This window comes from Mauremys reevesii, linkage group 18 (genome assembly GCF_016161935.1).
Source record: "Mauremys reevesii isolate NIE-2019 linkage group 18, ASM1616193v1, whole genome shotgun sequence".
NCBI classification, from domain to species: Eukaryota; Metazoa; Chordata; order Testudines; family Geoemydidae; genus Mauremys; species Mauremys reevesii.
The window spans coordinates 8,596,944-8,613,348 of NC_052640.1; the positions used below are offsets into that span (position 1 = coordinate 8,596,944).

Sequence of the window (16,405 nt, forward strand, 5' to 3'; positions counted from 1 at the left end):
CCACTGTGTGGGGAAAGAGGGAAATTCCTCACCCACAAAGGGGAAGGGGACAGAGCCTCACATATTTTGCCTGGCAGCCTTCGACTGGGCTGGAATATCGGCAGTGCAGGAGGCCTCCTGCCATGTCAGATCTGAGGCGGCAGCAGCCCCGGCAGCCCCTCACCTTGCTGTTTTTGTCTCATGTTGTGCTCCCCGTGCCCTTTCTCCACATCCGGCAGCACCTTTGCCCCTTTCTCGTGGGATACGCTGGGCGAGCTCGCCGGGCTCACTGCTTCAACGCCATCAGGGCTGTAGCCTCCGTGGAACCCTGGGGAAATGGAAGCAAAGGCCTTTATATTGTGACAGGTTTCAGAGTCGCAGCCGTGTTAGTCTGTATCCCCAGAAAGAACAGGAGAACTTGTGGCACCTTAGAGACTAACACATTTATTCCACAAAAGCTTATGCTGAAATAAATGTGTTAGTCTGTAAGGTGCCACAAGTACTCCTGTTCTTTTAATAGTGTGAGTTTCCTTTGTTGCGATTAACCTTACGTGTCCTGCGACCGCTGCTGCACTGAGATCTTCAGCATCAGCAAAGAAGTGACCGAAATAACCAGAGACCTTACATCTAAAGCTGCGGGACACACCCGCTCGCTGCAGCTTCTACAGCCCTTCTTAGTATGCCAGGGGGCATTAAGGGCACATCTCCACTACAAGAGAAGGTGCGACTGGAGCTTGGGCATGCACACTCTGCCAGGTGTAACCTAGCTACCATGGGGAATAAAAGCAATGAAGTTGCAGTGGGATGGACCCCAGTACAGGCCGGCTGCCCTAGAACATTCCCAGGGTCCCCAGCAGGTTTATATTTGCGTGGCTAGCCCATGCTGAAGCCCGTATCACTGCATCTATGCTCCTGTCACCTGTGCGAGACAGATGAAAGCTAGAGTGGGGGGTGCCTACCCGTGCTATCATGCCACCTTCACGTGCAGTGTAGATATAGCCCCAGGTGCATCGAGCAGTACCAGTATCATCAGAAGAACCAGCTGACAATCAGCAAGGAAAGACACAGAGACACACACCCAGCCACATTTGCTGCTTTTCACAAATTTGCTTTTCAATTACAATGAAAAAACCACCACCACATTTTCTTGCAGAGCTGGAAACCCAAACACAACAGCTCAAGGCAGTGAACCTGACCGGCCTGGATTCACACCTCCCACACCGGAGAAACGCAAACAAACAGATAAAAGCCACATACACAGTGAAAAGTAAATGATGGTTGTGGTTGGGTTTTAACTATTCTAGGTGGCATTTTCACTGGTAGATCTCAAAGGAAAGCCAGTATCACACCACTGCCAACCTCAACCGGCCAAAAATTGTGAGACAGGCCACCCCAAAACTGTGAGATTGGGGCCACGAGATTAAACAAAAATACTAACAACAACAGTTGGGTTTTTATTATTTTCCTTCAGGTTTCTGAGCCTTTGAGGTGCACGCAGGTCACATTTTCAAGCTTTTATCTGCTACTATGGGGTGAGAAACTCACTCTTTAAAAAAAAGTTGAGATTCTCCAGGAGCTGGAGTGTAAAATGAAATGTGTGATAAAACCCTGAAAGCTGGCAACACTGCATCATCATTATCCCTGTCTTACAGGCAGGGGGCTAGAGACGCGGAGAGGTGGCGTGACTTCCACTAGATCACAGGACAGATCGAGAGCAGAGCCAGGAAGAGGACTAAGGTGTCCTGAGTCCCAACCTTGCACCCTGCCCTCTGGCTAAGGAATTTCACGCACTTCTTGATATGCCTTTAACTTCCTAAAGCCGAGTTCCCACGAGTTATCAATGGAGACAAACCACATGGTTCCCTCTTGGCTCTGCGGGACCCATGTGTATTTCACCAAGGGCTTCCTTGTCACCAGCACATTCTCTCTGGGAGCCAGTCACAGCCGGCTGTGTCACTACCTACGCTGAACTCACGCCCAGCCCAGCCTGCTCGCCCCATCCCAGCCCAGGCAGGGACCCTGCCAAGCTGGGCTCACTCACTGAACCCAGCGGATATCAATGGACTCATGTGAAGTCACTGGAAGAGAGGTGGGCCGAGTGGGAGACGTGCCATTCCCACACACGTACATGCCTTGTATTAAAGGGTCGTTCTGCTCACTCTCTGTTTGACTGGGTCATCGGGCATGTCCCTTCTCATGCGGATTCATTGCTTCTAGTGCTATTGCTTCTTAGCGTGAGATCCCCACTCCCTCCAGTCACGGTCTAGTGAGTCTTAGCTGAAGAGCCAAACCCTAGTGCCACTGGGTCTCCACCCCACTCTGAAAGGCTTGTCTGTATTGACAGGACATTGCTGGTGCTGATATCCCTAACCAGGGCTGGCTGGTCATACTCTGATCTGACTGATGGCTGGACCCAGGGGTGGGAAGCAGACCAGCTTGCTGTGCCAGCACTGGGGCAGTTGGAGTGTGTGTAATACTGTGATCCCCAGAAATCTGAGCGGCTTGGAGCTGTTTGTGTTTACGCGCGTCTGGAGGAGGAAGGGAAGTAGATGTACAAATGGCCAGGCACGGATCAGAGAGCTTGGGTGGGAGGGAATCACTAGAAAAGACTTAACAAGGTAATATACAGATAATTCTTGTTCCAAGGCTTTCGGGATACTGCGTCCTGAGCTCTGGCCTATGGGTCATTGGAACACAGCCCCTCTCTAGTCTGGGACGGTCAAAGATAGCAGCACAACATAGCCTTGGCTCCAATAAAAGGGGAAACTCTTTTACAGTAAAAGCAGCAGTGAGTCCTGTGGCACCTTATAGACTAACAGACGTATTGGAGCATGAGCTTTCGTGGGTGAACACCCACTTCGTCGGATGCATGTAGTGGAAATTTCCAGAGGCAGGTATAAATATGCTGGCAAGAATCAGGCTAGAGATAACGAGGTTAGTTCAATCAGGGAGGATGAGGCCCTCTTCTAGCAGTTGAGGTGTGAACACCAAGGGAAGAGAAACTGCTTTTCTCTAGCCTAATTCTTGCTTGCATATTTATACCTGCCTCTGGAAATTTCCATTACATGCATCCGACGAAGTGGGTATTCGCCCACGAAAGCTCATGCTCCAATACGTCTGTTAGGGTACGTCTTCACTACCCGCCATATCGGCGGGTAGCAATCGATTTCTTGGAGTTCGATATATCGCGTCTCATCTAGACGCGATATATCGAACTCTTAACGCGCTCCCGTCGACTCCGGAACTCCACCACCGCGAACGGCGGTGGCGGAGTCGACGGGGGAGCCGTGGACATTGATCCCGCGCCGTGAGGACGGGTAAGTAATTCGAACTAAGGTACTTGGACTTCAGCTACACTATTCGCGTAGCTGAAGTTGCGTACCTTAGATCGAACCCCCCCCCCGCTAGTGTAGACCAGGCCTTAGGCTATAAGGTGCCACAGGACTCTTGGCTGCTGTTACAGATCCAGACTAACACGGCTCCCCCGTTGATATCTTTTACAGTAGCACCCCTTGCTGACATCTCTAGGCTGGGACACTTCCTCCTTCCTATTGACCGAGCAGGATTTCTAGCCACTGTAAGGTGGAGCGTTGCAACTCCCAGCTCTTTGGATGGGCTCAGAGGAAATCCTGCTGCTGCATGACTTCCCAATGATCTGCTTTTTCGGATATATTTGCAGAAATGCTTTAGTATGTTTTATCAGTGTCAGGAAAAAATGCCCCACTAAAGCCAAAGGTGAGTGTGTATTCATTGCTAGCAGAGCATTCTCGGCAGCTGGCTGGAAGAGTCCAATGACAAGTATCACTGCTTATTAGTAAGATCTTGAAGAGCAAAGAGGGGAAGATTCAGAGAACAGAGTCAGAAAAAAAATTCTCCTCTCCAATTATCCCCGAGAACTGTCTGGTGCACACCGTGCACTAAGGTTTACATGCATGGGAGTGCAATGCTGGGACTCAGGGCAGACGTGCAGGAGAGATTCACAGAGATAACACTGTGACACGCTTAGCCTCCAGGACCCCTGTGCGCTAAGCATTACATGGTGCTTGCTAATAACTAAATATCTAAATGGAACCCAGGGGTCTGCTCTGGACCAAAGCTCAGCTGTCCTCGTAAGTGTCCCTATAGAGATGGACATGAACTTAGATCCACCCTCCCCCCCGCCCAACGGCAGTTTCACCCAGATAAACATATTCTACTTCATTTTGTGCCTTAAGCTGTTGTGCTGGGTTAAGCAGCTGCTGTGTTTCACTCCAGAAGTGGTTGCATTCCAATGGCAGCTACATGATCCCCATACAGTATACTATCTATATTTATGTCTCATATAGTGCCTGTCACCATGGCATCTAAGCACTGATGTATCATTTGAGAGACAAATTGATACACTGCTTTGGGATCTATCAAATGGAGAGGCATTGTGCAAACGTGGGACATTGTTCTTGTCTGCCATGGCTGTCCTGTTAGAATCAGACATTCCCTCCCCCTCCCCCCAGACCCTTGCTGTTTGAGTTATTACCCATGATTCTTTAACGTAGGCCACATGTGAATTGCTAATTACAGTGAAATCAAGAATTTAAAATAAATAAATAAATAAATAAATAAATACCAGGAAATGAACTAGAGCTGCAAAGCAAGAACTGGCAAAGGAAAATTAAAAAAAAAAAGGGAGGGGGGGGGGTGGAGGAAGGACTTTTAAAACAAACAACAAAAATAAAAGACTGGAATAACATAAATGATTCCAAAAAACTCAGGAAGTGGAAAAAGCCAACCACCAAAACGTGCAATTCAAAAAATAAAATAAACAAATTGGTTTTAGGCCACAAACTTGGACTGGCACCCGCCCCTCCAATTTCTTACCATCACTAGCGGAGTCGTTATTTAGCGAGCGTCTTTCTCGCTTCCCCTTATCGCAAGAAATTTGACGCATGATAATCACATCTATGAAGCTGGCCGCTGTCATGGTGGTCTTACCGAGTGCTCGGAGCTCCTGTTCCTGCATTGAAAAGGATTTACTTTGATTCTTTTCTCTACTGTGCTGCTCATTGACCGAGACTGCGTGCTGCTGATCCAGGGGCGGATGATGGTGCTGGTTTTTCCCCTGTCCTCTGCTATACTGCTGGGTAGAACCTGGCCCGGAGGCTGGTAAGGGCCTGGACTCCATGGCTTTAACGGGTGACGGTGACTGTTCTAGGCCTGCCCCACTGGGCAGCTTTGAGGTGAACATGTTGTTGTCAGTCTGAGGCCGTTCTACCTTGGCTTCTCGGGCCCTGGACGCCTCTTTCTGTAGGAGGGCAGGGTCCATCATGGCTGCATAGCTGTCCACTCCACTGAGGGAGCAGCGCAGGGCGGATGCCGTGGGAAATCCTGCAGAGCGGATGGGCGATGTGGTGGTGGTGGTGGAGGATCTTCAAAAAAGAATGCAGAGATAATATGACCGTGGGGATGAGAGACGCTGCAGCTTCCCCACCCCCACAGGAACTAGGCTGTTTGCTCCTGTCCAATCCAGTAACCCTACAGAGGTATTAGCTACGGTGCATGTTACTCGGAGGTTAATGGATCCAATGCCAAACTATGCGAACTGACACAGGAGAAGGTCACAATGCGTCTTCCTTGGAAAACTAAACAAAGGGGGCCTGACTCTGTGTTTACACCAGTTTGGACTTCAGCAGAGTTACTCCTCGTCTGCACTGACGTAAGTGAGCGGAGAACCCCGCGCATGTTCCATTTAACCAGTGTGGCTGATTCCCCATTTAAAACTTAGGCATGAGACTGCACTGGGGCAAAAAAGGCCCAGGCGGAGTGTGGCATAATACCAGAGAGCAAGAGGACTCAGATAACTTCTAGCTTCCTGCTGAAGTTGGGACGAAGAGCAAGCTGGAAACCCCACCACCTACATATGCATTTCCACAGGTTGTTTGCGGCACAAGGGGCTGGCCAGTTGGAGTGACCAAAATAACGAGCCCTTACTTCAAAAGGCTGAAGAAAACTTCTCATTGAGGCAAAGGCTGAAGCACGGGCTGAGTAAGAACATCTGGATTTGGCCCAGAGCGGACAGCCCACGACCATCCCCTGTTTGCTCCCTGGGAGCAGCTCCCAGCAAAAGCCATTTGAAAAGGAAAAGAACCTGGTCAAAATCAGCCAGCCCACCACAGGCCTGCTGCTGAGGCCTGCTCCCATTCAAACCAATGACCAAAAAACGCCTGTGGCCATCAACGGTGCAGGATTAGATCCTTAATGACCCAGAGCCCTCCACCCACCGAGGGCAGGAGCGCGGTGAGCCGCAAAGCCCATACACACCGCAGAACCGACGGGGTGAGGCTCTCCGATGAGATGACCTTCATGCCCGTGTTGTGCAGCACGCTGGGGCGCTGCTGGACGGTCTCGTGGGTGCGGGGCGAGGCGGGAGAGTGCTGGTGGCTGTGAGAATGAGTGGCTGAACGGCTGCTGCTTTGCTCGGTCCCTGTAAGAAAATGCAGTGAAGAATCTGAGCTGGAAACCAGTATGGAAAACCAAGGGGCAAGTGACAGCGAGATGGGGAGGAAGAGAGAGCTCTGCATAAACCTTAGAGAACTGTCCCCAGCACCGCCCCGCACCACGCCGCCCTCCCACCCCCCCGATAGCGATGGCTCTGCTCACCAGTGGAACCACTGCTATCCATAAGCCGTATGGCCTGGGTTCCTCCAAGCCTACCTGGTCTCCAGATGGGCGCATGCTCCACAGTGGTGGCTGCTAGGAAGGATTTCTCGCGCTCCCTCTCGCGCTCCCGATCTCGTTCCCGTTCGGAAGCCGACGCTCCTGTCTGTTTGGTCATGTGCGTGGGGCCTCCTGGAATTCAAAGGCAGCCAGTGACAGGGGGCCCTGCGAGCGGAATTCTGGGGCAATCTCCAGTCCTGTGAGTGTTGCAGCTAAAGGATCTCTGCACGAGCTTCCTAAACCAGATCCTGGCAGATAAGCAAAGACCGGGGCCTGATACCCCTTACACCGGAGTAAAGCCGGCGCAACCATCGGGGCACAAGTATCTGTATTAACTGCACATTTCAATCTGTACCCAAAATGTGACAGATGCGCTTGACTTCTAAGATGGTGTGTTCGACTGACAAAAGGGATCAGATGGTTTCAACACCCTCACCCATGGGGAGACACAGCCACTAGGCCAGTGATTACAACCCACTGAGATTGAATGGGCCTTACCTGTCCACTGTGGGGCATTCCCCTGGGTAGGCCCTGCAGGATGGAGACAGGAGTAAACACTCTCAGGGTGTATCTGCACTAGAGCTGGAAGGAGCTGGGGTCGGGAGACATCCCTGCCCTAGGTCTTATTGAGCTTATGTTCTAAAAATGGGAACGCAGCTGTGGCGTCACGAGCAGTGGGAGGGGCTAGCCACCCCAAGGACGATCCCGTCCGAGATCCTAGGGAACTAGCCCCTCCTGCTGGTCACAAAGCCCTGGCAATTCTTCTCTACTCAGCGCAATCCGAACTAGCATGCTATGTCCTTCTTTCGCTAATGTTTTGTTCCCAAGAGTTGACGAAAACACTTCAACAGGGGCTCTCTGGTTACAGACTCCCAAAGGGAGGAAATGCAGGTGTCCCACACACAGTCGGGCCTGCAGGGCGCCGACTGGTACATACGGCTCCCACCGAAGGATCACATGATTCCCCTTGAGACAGGTGAGGCAAGAGGGCCAAGACGGGGGGCAGGTCTCTCTAAAGCACCCGGACGGGGACAAAGGTGCAGCTAGCCTCCGAACCCATAACCACCACAGCCCCACGGAAATCACTGGCGTCCTTGTCCTCACACCCCCGTCTTCACGAGTGACGTTTGGTCTGGGCTCCGTTTGTGAACTCTTTGGGGGAGGGGAAAACGTCTCGCTCAACTGCAAGGCTGCATCAGGTGCTGAATAAGTAACAATGCAGAGAGCTGACGGGCCCAAACTGCCAGAGCAGGTCAAGTTCTAGCAGAGTTACAAGCCAATGATTATTGGCTGCACCTGCAGACAAGAACAGTCCTTCCAGCCTCAGAGCTCTCCATAAAAGAGAGAAACAACCCTACTGATCATCTCCCCAGCTCGGGGCGCCCACCAACCCCAGCCCTAGCCCCAGCTCCGGGCCCCCTGCTGGCCCCAACCCTAACCCCAGCTCGGGTTAAGCCCAGGGAAGAGGGACTGGTAGGTAGTGATCAGAGAGGAGTAGGAGCAGGACTCTGCTGTGCTCTACACCTGAGTCTGGATTGGCCTTGGACAAGTTACGTCTCTCTGTGCTCTGGTTTACCAGCTCCCTTCCCCTGTCGGTTTAGTTTGTGCACCTCAAGCACATGAAGATCCTGGGATGGGAAGTACTATCAGCATGGTAAGAGCCGCAGGGACTAAGAATTCCGGGTGTAGGACAAACCAGCGTGCCAGGCTCAGCAGACCGAAATCCTGGAGCAATGGGAGTTCCTGGGAAGCCTCAACACCCCACACCCACACAGGGCGGGGGTTCGGTCTGTCCACATGCCCACCCAGGCAGATTATCAGGTGGCAATTCAAACCCCGTGGGTTTTACCTGGGGAGAGCGGGGAGCTGCTGTGCCGGCTGCTAAATGTCTGGGGGGCGCTGGGGATGTACGTGATTCGGTCCATCGAGGCGGCGGAGGTGCCAGGTGTGGGGGGCACGAGGACGGGCAGGTGCGGCACTTGGGACAGGTCGATGATCCCTGGAGAGAGAATTGAAAGGACCGTCAGGATGACGATCAAACCCACGCTCCACACAAGAGGGTGCCGAGAGTGATGCTGGCAGGGAAGCCCTGGGAATCGGGACAGCGCATGAACACACGTACCCCTTGCAACTGGGAAGGGAACACTAGCAAGAGAACAATCTGATTGTCTAGGACTAGCTGCATAATTTAAAAGCTGTTTCCCGCTCTGTTGCGAACCCCTCTGGCGATGGATTATTAAAAGAGGAAGCATTGAAAAATTAGGATCTACTTCTCGCCATTGATGCTCTTGGGGTTATCATCATTTATTATTTCTACCTAGGAGCCCCAGTCACAGACCAGGACCCCACGGCGCTAGGTGCTGGACAAACACAGAGCACAAAGACACTCCCTGCCTGAGGCAGCGTACAATCAGAGGGCGAAATCCACCCCGGTGCAGACCCCAGCTGAAGGCCCAAGCACCACGTAACTCCCAGTTCAGGCCCATCTTTCACAGGGGGATTTTCACCCTGGGTTTACTTAATGCCTTTCACTCAGCTCGGACAGTGAAAGCGGAGGAGTCGGCGTGGCTTTCTTTTGAATGGCGGGGTCCAGGCACTGCTCTGGGGGTTCTAATTCCGCAGCGTGGGGCACTCTGCCCACCCCGCACATGGCATTCACTGAAATGAAACCACCAGGGACTGGTACGCTCTGGAATAGGCTTCCAAGGGAGGTTGTGGAATCCCTGTCATTGGAGGTTTTTAAGAACAGGTTGGACAAACACCTGTCAAGGATGGTTTCGGTAGACCGGGTCCTGCCTCAGTGCAGGGGGCTGGGCTAAATGGCCTCTCAAGATCCCTTCCAGCCCTACATTTTTATGATCCTACGTACACCCCGTTCTGTACGTGCCAGGGTACGAGAAAGGGCGGAGACAGAGCCTGAACTGAGAATTCTCTCACTTGGGGGGCACTTGAGTGGGGTCATTAGCCCAGATCGGTGTGTTCTGCAGGTGAGAATAGCACAAGCCACATACAAATTTTAGTTCTGGAGTCAGAGGGGACCCCCAGATTCCCTGTGGGTGGGATTTTAGCTGGAGGGAGACTCAGCAGCATCACAGAGTCAGCTATGAGGACAGAGGCCTACTCAGCACAATGAGATGAGAAAGTCCCCTTGGGTCTTTTCTGAGAGATGCTTCAAAACAGGTCTCATTTGCTTTATCCCCAAAATCATACACAGCTTTCAAATCTCAGGATTTACATTGTGCTAGAAGGGCCCAGTTCAGCACAGTTCACTGGAGATACTGTCTATAAAGACCAGAGATCAATTTGCATTGAGTGAGAATATGCCTACAGCCAGTGTAGACTCAAAGAACCATCAGTGCAATAGCATAAATGCTATTTTACAGGGCTACGGACCCCACTGTCGATGGGAGCATGTTCTGAAGAGCTGGAAAGCCACAGATCAGCTACTCGACTGTTTTAGAAGATGCAGCAATGTTACACCCACCCCCACGGAGCAAGCTTCACTCATTATTAACAACCACACTTCACACTCACACAGCATTTTTTAATCTTGAAAGAGCTTTACAAACACCATGGGCCGAATTGTGGAGTCCTTCCTCGTAGCACAAGTGACGTCCATGGGGCTACTCGAGTGCTCTCCGTGGAGAGAAAGGACGCCATAATCCGGCCCCTCACTAATTCATCCTTTTGCCTTCGCCTAGTTTCCAGGGTACCCGCCCAGATCACGTTCTACATTCCCCGGCTTTCTACTGTACCTCTCTCTTTCAATGTTACACTCTTGGTTTCTCACCTCCTCCAGTCTGCAAGGTTTCACTGGCACCTGAAATTCCTGCCATTTACCCTGAACTGGCCCCACTGCCGGGGGATGGTGACGGGACAGCAGGGCAAGGGACAGGTTAGTGCACAGCCACAGAAAGAAAAACCTGCCAACTGCTAGCAGTAAAGAGGTCAAAGAACAAGAGCAACTTATAAAGCAGCTCCCCGCCCAAGGGATCCCAAAGCGATTTCCTCTGCCCATTCGGAATCCCTTTGCCCACCACTGACAGTCCGTCTCTTTTCGGGGTGGCAGCTTTTTAAGAGCCTGCAACAACCGCACAACCGCGTAGGGCAGGAGGTAGAGATCAACAATGTATTCAGTTTGGAGGGGAATTGAGGGGGGGCTGAATCTGGCTAGGACACACCATGCCTGAAAACAAACCCAACCAAACAAATGATCCTGACTAGCCACAGGCTGACTGGGACCCCAGTGTTGTTTTGTCTGGAGGAGGGTGCAGAAGCAGCAGCCCAGAGCCCCTAGTGCCACACCAGGGCACTGCCCCCAGGACTGGATCCCATCTCCCTGCAGAACACTGAGCCTCCCTGCCCGGGTAGAGACACTCAGGTTTGCAGTGGCTCTCTAAAAACAGCTGGATAGACAGCGCTTTGAAGCCACAGCTGGGCCCACTCCCGCCCCTTGGCTTCAGCACCCCAGCTCCAGTCTGAGCCACGGCGTCCCAGTGCCGTCTCCCCAGCAATTCTGAGAGCGCGGCAGCAGCCCCCGCAAGCCCGAGTGTGTCGAGCCAGGCTGCCACGGGCTCCGCAGATGTACCCTGAGGGGCTCTTATCCAAGCACTGGTCAGGCCTGGCCCTCTTTAACCTGTGGAAGCTGATCAAACTCCAGCCCAAGGTCACGGGGCTGCCCCTGAAGCAGCCTTGAGAAACCAAACGCGCTATCAAGACTGACAGAAACCAACTGCCTTTGCACAGATGGCTCAGGAACCGCTCAACCGGCCAAAGCCAAGATGCTCCTGCCCCTGGCGCCGCAGACCAATGTGCATGCCGCATGGGTACTGTCGTCGTGATCTCCACCACGGGAGCCCTGCTGGGTGTTACGCTCGGGGCCTGGGGTCAGAACGACAGCCCTATGCCTTTCAAGAAGAAAAAATGCCACCTAAAAACCACAGACAGCTTCATACTTCGAGGACCTGCAGCATAGTTGAGAGCCAGCGAGGGTTCTCGGGGCGAAAGTCCACGCAGCATGTCTGCCCTCTGAGCCATGGCAGTGGCGGCGGCGTTCTGGTGCATCTGCTGGGAGGTGATGTAGTCATTGATGATGGTCTGCCTGTTCTCCATGGCGGCAGTGTCTGGATACCCTCTGATGAGGTACGGAGGGTAGAGATGGGGGTACGTCGGGCTTGGAGCAAGATGCCTGGGCAAGTAGTAAGCAGCAGCTAGAAGAGAAGATTCAGACGCGCATGAGCAACTGACAGTACGGTCCTACGAGAGCACAGCAGAGTCTGACTCATGAAAACTGCAGCGCTCACGAGCATCAACTGGGACGTGGGATAATTTAGGAACAGACAAGGCCCAAATCAGTGAGCACCCACCAGGAACCCTCCATCTGGCCTTCAGGCTGGGGAGGCCCATGCAACACACCAGAGACATCAGCCCCCGTGGGCATGAGGGTGGAGGAAGCTGGTTTTTTGCTGTGTCAGGCCTTCATCTGCCAACTGTGCACCGGAGCAGCGTCAGGGTAAGGATGGAACTGAGTCAGAGAAGAGCTCATCTGAGACGCAGCTTTAAGCCAAAGAGTTACTCAACAGTCAAGGCAGCACTGCTTTAAAAGCCTGTTTCCATTGCTCACTGTGAAACGGAACGTCACCAGCCAGCCAGCGGCTTGTTACACAGCTTGGAACAGAAAGGGCCCCCTTCTGTTCGCAGCTACGCTACATTCATAAGAATGGAACCGAGGCAGTTTTTTTGCTCAGCTGACCAGGGGCTGCTCCTGGCAAGTGCCCCAAATAAAGGAGTACCTGCTTCCAGTTGAATTCCCCTGGGAATTGCAGCGGGGTCGAAGGCCAATGGAATGTGTCCTCTGTACAAATCGACACCACTCATTCCCCGGAGTAAATGTTCGTAGGGGGAGATGGGATGGTGATGGTCCGATAGAGTAGCGTGAGGAGACTTGGAATTGGTGATGTCTCTTGTTGTGGGGGTGATCTTTCTGTCCTGGGACACCGGCTTCCCAGCCGTGATGCTCCCTGCAGAGGCAAAAGAAAGGAGTCAGAAGAGTCCACGTTGAAACACACTCGCAGCCAAGCGCTGCTCTCAGAGGGGCGTGCCCCCCACCGCCTTACTGATTCTGGCACGTACACTGAGCTTTGTCAAATCAAGGAGTTTTTCCTCTGTTTAAACCTACTGGGCCCATTCCACCCTCAGGGTCACAGTGGCAACTGCCATTGACTTCAGTGGAAGCTGCCATCGTTTACCTGGGGTCAGAATTCGGCCTGCGGCATGTGGCAACAGGTGCGATTTCCGAAAGCATCTCTGTGACTAGGGAGGAGGACGAGGGTCCCACTGAAAGCAGCTGCACCTGATTCTAAGAGTTCTGCTCTCCCATTCTGCCCACGGCAAGTGTGTTCCTAAGGCAAAAGCCCGCCCTTTCGTTTTGCCTTTCGAATTGCGGGGCCCAACACTCGGGAGCTGGACGCGGCACAAGAGGTAACGAGTCAGAGCAGATCTCCTTGGCAATATCGGAGAGAGCAAAGGCTGTTACTTCTACAAAGAGAGCGAGACGCTCTCCCCGGGTAACGCTTTTGGGGCTAAATTCAGCCTTGGGATAAGGGAGTGTGACTCCAATGGCTTTAATGAAAATGGGAGTCATCTTCCACTGACATCAATGGAGTTACCCTCACTGACGGCAGTGACGTATTTGCCTGTTCGCCTTCAAAACACTCTAGGAACAACGATTAATCCCCAGCATCTAGGAGAGGAAAGCAAATCAGCATCCCTGTTATTACAGCTAGGAGAAGAGAGGGTGAGGGCTTGCCCAAGATCAACGCCAGAGCCAGGATTCGAGCTGAAGAGTTTCTGGCTCCCAGGCCTAGGCTCAGCCACTCTCTCGAAGGACATACCCACGAGAAATGTTTCAGAGACAACCACACAAGCAAATCTTCACAATCTAACTGACCCTCCAGCCCGCAGGGTCTTGTCTTCTCCCACTTCCGCACAAAGCTCTCCAGGTCCCTGGTTTGGTTCCTAAACGAAAGCCAGTTTTGCCCTGAATGGATCTCACGTTTGCCCTCACAAAGATCTTCACTTAGCCTCAGCAAGGGGCCAGGGACATCTGACAAACATGCTCTCCTGACGCAGTCCAACGAACCTGACCCATCTGAGTGGATGGCAGCGGGACCCTGCTGCCATAGCCCTGTTTAAATGCTCTGCCGGCAGCAGAAAGGTTAACGTTATCAGAGAGAAAAAAAGTGACCCTGGAAACTCAAAATAAATATGATGAAATAGGGCCCAGATGGTTCTGACAGCAGCCGTCCTCCTGCGCTCACCAGGAGCTGTAAACACTTTCATAATACATGGAGAAGCAGCTGGAATAATGTCAAGCTTCTCTCGCATTAACTCAGAGCTGGCACTTTGGTGCTCGCCCTCTGTACAGGGTGACTATCACCAGGCTAGCTAATTAGTAACCACGAGCCCTGATTCTAAGAGTTACGCTCAGCTCATCCGCTCTGGGAAGGGAAACGTACCATGTGAGCCCAGGGTCCAATCAAAACAGCTTGAATGTCAAATTCATGCAACAAACCACTCGCAAACAAGCCACAGACCCTGAGCTATTCAGAGACGCGAGCCAGCGCGTCATGTCCCAACAACAAATAAATGCAAGAAAAGCTGTGATCCGTTTGCAGACAGGCAACGAACCGAAATTCCACAAATCAAGGATTCTTTAGGGATGACTCAACCACCTCCAGTTTAGACAATGAAGTTAAGCTGCTCAATTTCACTGTCTCGTTCTTATGCACTTGCCCCGTTCAGTGACGTTTGGGTTTCCAGCCCTGCAGGGACTGGTTAATTCCCCTCACAAAACTGTTTTCCTTGATGCAAAAGTAACCATGGAAACGTTTCAGGTTTGAATCGCCACTGCTTCGGTTTTAACAGCGTCTCAGCTACTCGGCAGGGCCCCATACATCCAATCTGCCAGGGGTGCAGAGGGAATAACAGCTCCTTCCAACCCAGGAAAATGATGCTACGACTTACCCTTGCAGACCCCCTCTAGGCACCCTGTCATCTACAGACACACAAAATTACGCCTCTGTGCTGGAATTTAATAGAAATATTCAACTTTCTCAGGAAACCTCCAGCCCCTCCCCAACACTAGTGCTGCATGTTGGCCACATGTGCGAATCACAGAGAAGCCAGCCAGCCAAAGGGCATTTTTCTGAAATGAGGCCTCATGCTCCGCTTTAGCAAGCGATCAGTCTCTAGGGCCTGTGGTGGTGAAGGCCCTAATACTAGACTGATCGCACAGGCAGGCGGACGGAGAAGCGTCCCCCACCTATAACTGCACGACTTGCAGCCTGCTAGAGAGCAGCAAGCGCGTGTGGGGCTGGCGTTGCTTGGCGATGCTGACGGCCAGGGCGCTGGTTCCCAGCGAGGAGGGAATGACTGATTTCCCATGTTCACGCGTTGGGCAGAGGGAAAGCCCATCGGCTGAGCACTTTGGCTGACGTTTTCAAAAGCGACTAGTGATCTTGGGTGCCCAACACGGGCTTGATCTCTACAAAGTCAGGTCCCTTTAAGGTTTCTCATGGTGAACACTTTAAACCCATCAGTCCCTTTTGAAAGGTGACACCAGTCTAAGTACACTCTGCCCCTGGGACCCCACAGGTGGCTCCCAAGAGGAAGAGCGTAAGGGATGGAACATGGCCTATCTGCTCAGGCCCACCAGGCTCCTTTCCACCCCACGTGTTTGGGGCGAGGGTTGTTATTTTTGGTAATAGTGTTGGGGGTGCAGCGTGAGATCAAGGGGACCTTTTGCCCTGGTTCTATTAGTTGTTGGGTGGGGTGGCTATTGGTTAGCCCCGGTTCTATTGGTTGTTGGGTGGGGTGGCTATTGGTTAGCCCTGGTTCTACTGGTTGTTGGGTGGGGTGGCTATTGGTTAGCCCCGGTTCTACTGGTTGTTGGGTGGGGTGGCTATTGGTTTGCCCCGGGTCTACTGGTTGTTGGGTGGGGTGGCTATTGGTTAGCCCCGGGTCTACTGGTTGTTGGGTGGGGTGGCTATTGGTTAGCCCCGGTTCTATTGGCTGTTGGGTGGGGTGGCTATTGGTTAGCCCCGGTTCTATTGGCTGTTGGGTGGGGTGGCTATTGGTTTATCCTGGGTCTATTGGCTGTTGGGTGGGGTGGCTATTGGTTAGCCCCGGTTCTATTGGCTGTTGGGTGGGGTGGCTATTGGTTTATCCTGGGTCTATTGGCTGTTGGGTGGGGTGGCTATTGGTTTATCCTGGTTCTATTGGCTGTTGGGTGGGGTGGCTATTGGTTAGCCCCGGTTCTATTGGCTGTTGGGTGGGGTGGCTATTGGTTTATCCTGGGTCTATTGGCTGTTGGGTGGGGTGGCTTTTCGAAAATTCTTCTTCTCTATTAAGGATCACAGGCAGGGTCACCCATGGCTCTCTTTGGTCACCCCTCTCTCATTCGACCCTCAGAGGAAGCATGAGGAGGCAGGGACGGCACCAACGCTCTTGGATGCAGACTGCAGTTTTCTGAACTGCAAATGTAGTTTGGGTCACTGGCACAGTCGCAGTCAGGATGAGATTTCTCTTGCTCTGCCTGATGATTCACGATCCCTGAGGCTCTGGCTGGATCTAGGGGAAAGCGCTGCTGGAGCTGACGCTGTCTGTTACAGTAAATGCGCTCTACGCATATGTGCTCGCGTCCTTGTGTTTCACCAAGCAACCAAGAGTTAACAGG

The 16,405-nt window shown here is 52.4% G+C and overlaps 1 protein-coding gene across 30 annotated transcripts in view; it reads right to left on the reverse strand.

Moving 5' to 3' along the window:
* The window catches only part of NCOR2 (nuclear receptor corepressor 2), a 593,256-nt gene that overhangs the window by 15,354 nt on the left and 561,497 nt on the right, over nt 1-16,405 (reverse strand). For 26 of the 30 annotated variants that reach the window (XM_039505017.1, XM_039505016.1, XM_039505026.1 and 23 more), the window contains 7 exons: nt 12,462-12,689; nt 11,625-11,879; nt 8,519-8,668; nt 6,667-6,801; nt 6,274-6,436; nt 4,834-5,381; nt 164-307 (listed from right to left, as the gene is read on the reverse strand). In XM_039505017.1, coding sequence (XP_039360951.1) covers nt 164-307; nt 4,834-5,381; nt 6,274-6,436; nt 6,667-6,801; nt 8,519-8,668; nt 11,625-11,879; nt 12,462-12,689 — 1,623 coding nt within the window. The remainder of the gene's footprint in view (nt 1-163; nt 308-4,833; nt 5,382-6,273; nt 6,437-6,666; nt 6,802-8,518; nt 8,669-11,624; nt 11,880-12,461; nt 12,690-16,405) is intronic. The other 4 variants (XM_039505034.1, XM_039505033.1, XM_039505028.1 and 1 more) reach the window with 2 other exon arrangements.